This window comes from Bubalus bubalis, chromosome 4 (genome assembly GCF_019923935.1).
Source record: "Bubalus bubalis isolate 160015118507 breed Murrah chromosome 4, NDDB_SH_1, whole genome shotgun sequence".
Classification (NCBI taxonomy): domain Eukaryota; kingdom Metazoa; phylum Chordata; class Mammalia; order Artiodactyla; family Bovidae; genus Bubalus; species Bubalus bubalis.
The window spans coordinates 92,905,157-92,914,237 of NC_059160.1; the positions used below are offsets into that span (position 1 = coordinate 92,905,157).

General features: G+C 50.4%; 1 protein-coding gene across 1 annotated transcript; it reads right to left on the reverse strand.

Moving 5' to 3' along the window:
- Positions 1–740: 740 nt before the first annotated feature.
- On the reverse strand, positions 741–7,033 carry KRT5 (keratin 5). The gene is made up of 9 exons (XM_006046589.4): positions 6,363–7,033; positions 5,588–5,802; positions 4,763–4,823; positions 4,557–4,652; positions 3,783–3,947; positions 3,310–3,435; positions 2,860–3,080; positions 1,900–1,934; positions 741–1,430 (listed from the first exon to the last, which is right to left on the reverse strand). Exons 1-9 carry the CDS (start codon positions 6,918–6,920, stop codon positions 1,102–1,104), a joined length of 1,806 nt encoding a protein of 601 aa, XP_006046651.3. The 5' UTR covers positions 6,921–7,033; the 3' UTR covers positions 741–1,101.
- Between the last annotated feature and the right edge of the window lie 2,048 nt (positions 7,034–9,081).

The window sequence follows — 9,081 nt, forward strand, 5'->3', positions numbered from 1 at the left end:
CTTTCATCTCTGAAGGGGCACAATCCATCTCCCTCCACATGCTGATGGCGTACCTCAGCCACCCTGCCATCACACACAGTCTTTGCAGGCAAGATCTTAAATGCATACCAGAAGCGCAGGCATGACATTGCACTGATGAATTCCTATTTGAAGAGATTCATTAAACACCCTCATTCAGGATCAGTAAAGACAAGCTAATGGAAAGAGGATGGCCTGTGAACCCACACATAGTGCAAATTCTGGCCACCTCCATTAAATTCCTGAAATTATTTGCTAATCCAAGGGCCCCTACATCCCTGACACTATTAAGGAACTATAAGCTACTGACCCTGTAAGCACCCACATTATTAGAACAGGACCAACATCTATAAAAGGACCTCTATGTGTTTTGGAGGCTTCAAGACAACAAATTCCTTATTTACAAATTTGACTTAGGCCAATTTGCAAAATCAGCCCATTTTGAATGGGCCCCCCTCCAACAAACAGCTGTACAATCTATACAAGCTACAAGTCAAGGAAGCTTCCCCTTCACGCCCTCCAGAGACTCCTTCATCGTAGAGGCTTTAGCATCCACCCCTCGTGCCTCCTGGAGTCTCTGCACCACCCACAATGGTCACTTTCTTTTCAAGGCCATTCTGTCCCCCTGTGAATCAAAGGAACCAACCGCATCTGGACAGATGGACCCTCAGTGAATCTCTAGGTTGGGTGTAGATCTTGAAAAAACAGTTCTTCCCAACAGCTTATATTATGAAAGCATTTTATTGAACACATTCTGGAGATAGACCAGATGGGATTGGGGTGAGGACTCTGTTTTGATGGTTTAGATACTGGAAAACATTGGATTCTTCTGTCACTGAGGACCAGGCTATAGAGACTCAAAGGCTGCTTGGGAGCAGAGCATAGAATCAGGACACACCAGGCTAGAGACTGGGGGTTGGGCCTTCCAGGAACCAAAGAATGTGGGTCTGCGATAGGCTTCATTGACTAGACTCCAGAAGAGGAGAAAACTTGGCTTGAGACACCACCTAGAAGAGGTGGATGCCACAGGTGGATGCCACAGCCGGCTGCTGGGCTTGGGAGGCAGTGACTTGCTGCAGGCTCTTAGCTCTTGAAGCTCTTCCGAGAGGAGGAGGTGGTGGAGACAAATTTGACGCTGGAGCTGCTGCCCCCACCACTGCCAAAGCCCAAGCTTCGGCCACTGCTTGCACTGAAGCCAGAGCCCCCGACACTGAGCCCACCGCCTAGGCCAACACCCCCACTGCTGCTGGAGTAGAAGCTGCTGCTGCCGCCTCCGCCAAGACCACCGCCCAGACCTCCGCCCAGGCCGCCGCCGAGGCCGCCGCCCAGGCCACCGCCCAGGCCACCGCCCAGGCCACCGCCCAAGCCACTGCCACCACCGTAGCCCGAGGAAACGGTGTTTGTGACGACAGCTGCAGAGAAAGGAGGGAAAATCTTGGTGAGACCAGTCTGGCAGATTGGTCCTATGCATCTAATTTATTTGATCCTGCTGCGTTAGCACTGTACGTGGCCCCTTTTAGACAGCTGCAGAGGAAGCCCAGAAGAACTAAGTCATTTAGTGAAGCTCCCTAATAGAAAGCCAGTGAACACAGTAGGCAAGGGATGGTGCTAAGTCCCCCAAGGGAATGGGGGTCAGGGAAATGGGGGACAGAGTCCAAGATGGGTAAGATACAGAGCTCACCCTTTAGGAGATAAGACATGAGCCCTGTTGCTTCCTGTCTCAACCTGTGTTTTTATCCCTGTACCACCTGCTTCTCACTAAGTATATTAAACAACCATTTGGGAGATGGGCATGTCTGGTAGCTAGAAACAGTGGGACTCTGAGTCACACCAAATACCCTGTATTGTCATCATTGTTAATGTCTGTTCAAAGTTACTTACAGATGTTGACTGGTCCAACTCCTTCTCCACTCAGTCTGAAAGGGAAAAATTGAAATGAGTTAAAATCCCCCCAAAAGACAGCAGTAATCTATGTGGATAACTCCAATAGTCATGTTTAGAGCTTGTTCTCTGAGCTAGGAGACTGCATGCCTGAAAAACTGCTTAAATTAGAGTAAGAGATAGCTCTCTGGAGAGACTTCCTAAAGGAATAGATCTCAACCTAGAAACAGGTTATCAAAGGAAGATTATAATTAACACTCTCCTCTACTCATTACATGGAAAATGTGAAGGAGAGGCTGTGGGAACTATACACATGTATGAAGCAGTTGTTGCCTTACAGGAGCTACATCCTGTGAGAAGACTTGGCTTAGACAGAAATACGTCAAGGAGGAAGTAGGCAATGGGCAGTGTCAGAAGACTGAAGAAAATGCAGTAGTTTGAGAATCCAAAGGCAGATGAGTTTAACTCAACTGGAGTAATCATGAAAGGCTTCCTGAAGGAAGAAGCACTTGAAGAATGAGAAAGACATGTGTGAGGTTGCTTAGTTGTTTGAAGGAGAGGCAGCATCAAAGAATACTGGTGGTGGGTCAGAAAAGTGAGTTGAGGTCTCATTGTATAGGTCAGCTGTATGTCTGAGGGGGGAAAAATTTGGTGAGACCAGTCTGGCAGATTGGTCCTATGCATCTAATTTATTTGATCCTGCTGCTGTTAGCACTGTACGTGACCCCTTTTAGACAGCTGCAGATGAAGCCCAGAAGAACTAAGTCATTTAGTGAAGCTCCCTAATAGAAGCGTGTCAGATTGGGCTGGATCGGATCATTGGATTCATGATGGATAATCATCAGGTACAAGGTAGTGGCCACCTATGTGTGTGTGTTTTGACACCCAGTAATGGAGTAGAAGCTCTACTTTATCAAACGTGAGGCCACTGTGATTCGTGATGTCAGCTGTGTCACCCACCTGCACTCCTCGCCCTCCAGCAGCTTCCTGTAGGTGGCGATCTCCACGTCCAGGGCCAGCTTGGTGTTCATCAGCTCCTGGTACTCCCTCAGCAGACGTGCCATGTCCTGCTTGGCCTTCTGCAGGGCGTCCTCCAGCTCCGCCAGCTTGCTCCTGGCATCCTTGAGGGCCAGCTCCCCACGCTGCTCAGCGTCAGCAATGGCATTCTGCAGATTGGCACACTAGAGGGGAAGGAAGGAAGGGTGGGGACACTTTAGAGGCTCACCTGGGCCTGAGGTGTCTCTTTCTGAGATTGCAGAGAGAAGCCAGCACATTTGCCCTGGTCATTGTGGATGGTGGAACACTGAAGTGCTGGTGCCTGCTCCAGCTCTGGGTGTATATGTTAAGAAAGCAAAACAAAGTCGGTTCTCCTTTAAGGACTCAAGCTCCTTCCCTGCATTCTTTCCCTACCTGTTTTTTAACGTTGTCGATCTCGGATCTCAGCCTCTGGATCATCCTATTCATCTCAGAGATCTCGTGCTTGGTGTTACGGAGATCGTCGCCATGGCGACCTGCAGTCTGCTGCAGCTCCTCATACTGATGCCAATGGAAAAGAAGAAAGAGTCCATTACACGAGCGTGGAAACACTCCCCCAAGTTCATAGGTAGGAGCTACCTCAAGGTGGTAAGTGGCATAGTTTTGGGGAGCCTGGAGCTGGTCTTAATTTCCTCTTTAGCCCCTTTGCTTTTCTGTAGACACTCATGTGAAACAGTGAGATTCTCTTTAAGATTCTTCAATTTATGTGGCAGATGTATGCATGTCTCATAACTCCTCCCAATAGGCCTCAGCAGGTCTCAGGAGCCCCATCCTTAGCCTTTGGTTAAGGCCTGGAATACTTGATGTGTGTCCTTCCCTCATTCAGGACACTTCGCCACAGCACCCACCTTGGTCTGGTACCAGGACTCAGCTTCTGTGCGGCTGCGGTTGGCAATGTCCTCGTACTGGGCCTTGACCTCAGCAATGATGCTGTCCAAGTCCAGGCTGCGGTTGTTGTCCATGGACAGGACCACGGATGTGTCTGAGACGTGCGTCTGCATCTGGGACAGCTCCTGCAGGGAGATTTGAAGTCAATCATGTGAGCCCATTTTATTTCATATCATTCCATTCAAATCTTCTATTCATTGTTCTATGTCAACTTGAGGAAAAAAATAATAACCTCCTACCTGTTAATGAAAAACTTATGTCAGTTAATAAATAATTCAAATCACTACTAAATCTATATTTTAAATTTAATAACTCTGAACATCAAGAAACCCCTACCATGTAACCTCTCAGACTTGACTCTTCTTAGGTCAAAATTGATCTGAAAAGAACCTGACGGTGTGGTTTGCCATGCTAAGAGTTAGCAGAGACAGGATGGTATTCCACAAAGGGGAGATGGCCAGGAAAAGTATACCTGGGCTTCTAATAGCTCACTGTAAATCTCACTCTGCAGACTGATTATTGTAGAGGTCTTTTGCTTTAAATTTGACTTAAAAAAGAGAGAGAGAATTAGCTTTATTCAGTAATAAAGTGTGAATAGTGCTGAAAGAGTAGAAAAGACAAATATGTGTCCATGCCATAGGAACCACTGAAAGTCACTTAATCCCAGAGACCCTAATCCCTGGTGATGTCTCGGTGACCATCTCTCTGGCTCCTGAACAGGGGACATTTCTTACCGCATCAAAGAACATCTTCATGAAGTTGATCTCGTCCATCAGTGCATCGACCCTGGCCTCTAGTTCCACTTTGTTCATGTAGGCAGCGTCCACATCCTAGAGAAACATGGTTGGTTGGCACTGTACCCCATTCCCACCCTGACTTAAATGAACAACACCTTAAATGAGCATAACCACAGGCGACAGTTTCTCTGCTACCCACATACCTTCTTCAGCATCACAAACTCATTCTCGGCAGTGGTACGCTTGTTGATTTCATCTTCATACCTGGTGGTAAAAAGGAATGGGAAGTGCTTATCAGAGGATGAGACCCAGGGCCTGTACTGCACATAGTCAACTGTGAGCCTACCTTCCCCCTGGAAGAGGCCTCTCATATCATATGGACAGAGAGGGAGGGACACCGGGAGCAAGAACCTCTGGGCAAGCTCCCTACCCATTAGGATACTGTTTTCTCTGTAATTGCCTAGCAGATAGCTATTCTATTAATGCTATAATTCGGTCGCTTCAGGAACATTCCTGTAGAAAAACTATACAGCTTCATTAAAATTCCACATCTAGTACATTTCTCTAGTGCTTTATTTTTCAGCTTTCATGGCCTTTGAAAAAAACAAAAAATTAGCAGCCCAGCTGCTGGTTCATAAGGACTAAAGAAATTGTTTAGTACTTAGACCAACCTAGGTTACATCATCAGTTCCTGCTTTGAGGGGAATCCATCAAAAAGTCCATGTTGTGTACTTTGAGTGTATTGGGGAGGAAGGTCCCCCAAAGCAAGGATTACATGACTACTTTTTTCACCAGGTCATGCCAAGGGCACTGAGCTTGTTACTGAAGGCTGAAGGCTAAGTATCTTGCAGAGGGACTGAGCTTGCAGCTAGAACTTTCTAAACATGGACCTGATGTTTTCCCAGCACTTTAGATGTCCATGAAAAATGTATCTGTTTTCAGTCCTTGGGCAAGGTATAATCAGTGGTCTGGTTATAAAGTATATCTGGTACAGAGACTCGCCCTGTCTCCATTCTACCCCAGCTCACTTGTTCTTGAAGTCCTCCACCAAGTCCTGCATGTTCCTGAGCTCCGAATCCAGGCGGCCTCTCTCCCCAACAATACCATCCAGCTGTCTCCTGAGGTTGTTGATGTACTGCTCTAACAAAGGCTCCAGGTTCTGCCTCACGGTCTTGGTGCCCTGCTCCTGCAGCAGGGCCCACTTGGTGTCCAGGACCTTGTTCTGCTGCTCCAGGAACCGCACCTGGAGGGGGCAGAGTTTGAAGATGGAGACATCTGAATCTTATGTTTCACTGATCAAATTTCCAGTTTTCCTCCCTTCTCATGCTGTCCCCCTAAATCTTCCCATGGGCAGTGCTTGGACCTGGGCCGAAGAGGACAGGTCCAGAGTGAAGCATCTAAACTCACTCTTCTAGGGGAGACAGGACACTTATTCAGGGCACAGAGAGCCTGGGCGGAGACTGGCCCAGGGCAGGGGTGGCTGTGAAGGCACTCAGGCTACTGTCCAGTGAACAGATCCACCTTTCTATGCAATCAGCCCCGTTACATGGAGCACAGAATGCATCTCTCTTCCCAACAGTCAGTAAAGAGCCTTCAGGGGGTCAACTCTGAAGGGGATGAATTAAGACCCTCTCTTCCAAGCTGCCAGTCTAATTAAGAAAGTGGGCCATGAATCCAGGACACGGAAACAAAGAGAAAAACATAGGAAGATATTTGTACAAGGTCAGGAAATCTCCCCTCTTCCCACTTCTTTAGCACATATCCCACACTCATGGTGGTTTTCCACCAAGAATCAGTTCTCACCTTGTCGATGAAGGAGGCAAACTTGTTGTTGAGGGTCTTGATCTGCTCCCGCTCCTCAGTCCTCACCCGCTGGATGGTGGGGTCGATTTGCAGGTTGAGGGGAGTCAGAAGACTCTGGTTGACAGTGACCTCTTGGATGCCTCCAGGGGGACAGACTGGAAAGCCAGGGCCACCGAAGCCACCTCCAAAGCCAGCTCCACCACCGAGCCCAAAGCCACCACCGCCAGCTCCACCGCCAAAACCAAATCCGCTCCCGGCTCCACCTCCAAAGCCATAGCCGCCTCCAGCACCAGCACCAAATCGGTTCCTGAAGCCACCGCTGCTGGCGCTAATGGAAATCCTCTTGGAGCCCCCCAGGTTGTAGAGGCTCCGGCTGCCAAAGCCACCGGCACCGTAAGCACCCCCGAGGCTGACCCTGCCGAAGCCGCCACCGCCGCCACCCCCGGACCGGGACACGGAGGTGAAACTGGTGCGGGAGACGGACGGGGTGATGGCAGAGGCAGTGCTGAAGCTGCGGCTGCCCCCGCTCCGGAAGGACACGGTTGACTGGCGAGACATGATGGCTGGTTCCTAGTGGAGTAAGAGTAGCGGGAACTAGCGGTTGCGAGGTGCTGGAGAGAAAGCAGCGCGGGACAGGACGCGGAAGGCGGCTCTGTTACCTGGGAGCCGCAAGCCCCGCTTTTATCCTCTAGACCTGGTTTGGGCGGGAGAGTTGTCGAGCTGTGAATGATTAAGTGGGCTGGGCATGCCTGGGGGGCAGCTGTGAGCTCACCGACACACCTGCGCAGCGGTGTGGGGTGCAAACACTGTCTTCCTGGCAGGCTCTGCTCAGCTAGGGATAAACTTGCCTTGCAGCCCTGATGTCTTGGCAGCGAATAGGCCATGCTGCCAGCAAATCTTTCTTTACAGCCGGGGCCTAGGGCTGTGAGTAGCCCAAAGAAGGGTGCTGGGAAGCAAGGGGGCATTTGGCCAAGGTCCTGAAAGATCCTTCCAGGACCAGGAATGTCATCAAACATCGCAGCACATTGCACACTATCCACGAACAGGGGGCAGAGCGAGTCCCCACTGGCAGCGGTCTGCTCTGCTTACTCCTTTAGGGAGAGCTTGCTTCAGGGACTTCAGCCCTTGGAAAGCCAGCTGTGGCCTGATCTCTCAACTCTGTGCCAGAGGAGAAAATAGATTTCCATCACATACTGCCAAACTCCGTTTCTTAGAGGAGGCACAGTTACACCAGAGCCTGCTGGGCAGATTCTCCTGCAAGATTTGGGCCAGAAAGTCTCCCCAAGAACCAAGTTCCAGAAACAGAGACTGTGGGACACCCTCAGCCCCCGGTCTATCCCACTTTGCTCTCTGGAGGGACAGACCCATCCCACCACAACGCCTCCTAATTTAGCCTTTTCTGCTGCATTGAATTTTTTCCTTGCCCTTTGGCCCAGGCAGGCCCCAGAGGGGGCTTAGCAAACCCAGGGCCCCCTTGCCATCAGTCCCTCCCCCAGAATCCTGTGACTCCACCTGGCAGTCACGTCTCTCTTCAGGGGGAGCTGCTCTGCCCGCTCCCCGGCCCCCCAGGTGTGTTCCAGCAAGCCCTTGGTGATTCCACTAAGGAAGAAATGAGTCATCATATCTGTTGATACAGGCTGAAGGCCGCCACAAACACATACCTGCAGGAGTTCCTAATCTCGTCAGGAACATGTCGAGAGCCGGCCAGCCTGTTATAACGGCAAACCACCCCGTTCCAACCAGCGGGAATTGCTGGGCTTTCTCTCAGCTTCAGCCTGAACCCTCCTTCAGGGCTGGGGGGATGGAAAAGCAGTTCTAAATCTATGGATCATCCCTCCAGAGAGACTAGAAGGGGCAGGTTTGGGTAACCAGGCAGCTGGCCTGACTATCTGCCAGTTGTTTTAGGAAGCACCCTCAGCCCAGCTCCCAGTTAGTCCTCTTGGCAAAGCTTGTCCGGGTGGGCTATGGTATTAGATGGAGGAAAAGGGGCCTGGCTGGGTTTTACAAATTTCTGTCTTAAATCACACCCCCTCTTTTTGGCTGCAGACCTGAGTGGGGCCTTGTATCTGCCTCATCAGAACAGAAATAGGAATCTCAGGCAGTGCTTGGGTCATTAAGAGTTGTTGGGGTAGGGGAGATCCCTAGGCTAGGGCTGGAGGCAGGGGTAGGGTGGGGATGGGTTTGAAGCCCCAGGACTGAGCGGTTATGTTCTCGAGAGTAAAGGAATAAGGACCCAGCCATGGCTTAGGAACCTCTAGTCAGGGCCTGCAGTCAGCCACAAGGCAGCCACGGCTGTGGGAAAATGACTCGGAGCCGCTGGGGATCAGCCAAGAGGTGATTGTTCACCTGAGGCTGTGATGAGAAAGCAGCAGTGGCCAGGTAAGTCCAGACAGACAGACAGACAGATCAATGGCCAGAGCTGGCCTTATAAGTCTTGGGCAATGAATGAGGTTTTGCTGCCTCCCTCCCTAGAGAATTCCTGAGGCACTCAAAGGTGACTTTTACAGAGCTTGCCAATTTCGCACTTGCCTCTCACAGAACAGATGACTATCTTGGGGTCCCTGAGACATAGGGGTGGACCCTCATTCCCCTACAGAACAGAAGCAGCTATCTGGGAACTCCTAGCATGAATCTTCTCTCTCCCCTGGAAGTCACCATCAGGGCATGGTCCCTCCTACCCACCCCCCACCACCTGACCTGAGTCTAATCTCCACTGCCC

What these genes read in the sequence shown, in the direction of transcription:
- KRT5 (XM_006046589.4), bottom strand. Translation starts at nt 6,920, where the DNA reads ATGTCTCGCCAGTCAACCGTGTCCTTCCGGAGCGGGGGCAGCCGCAGC. An exon ending in TTGCCTCCTTCATCGACAAG is followed by an intron (nt 5,803 to 6,362) that starts GTGAGAACTGAT and finishes TGCCCCCTCCAG; the next exon opens with GTGCGGTTCCTGGAGCAGCA. An exon ending in AGTTGGACCAGTCAACATCT is followed by an intron (nt 1,431 to 1,899) that starts GTAAGTAACTTT and finishes CTTTCTCTGCAG; the next exon opens with CTGTCGTCACAAACACCGTT.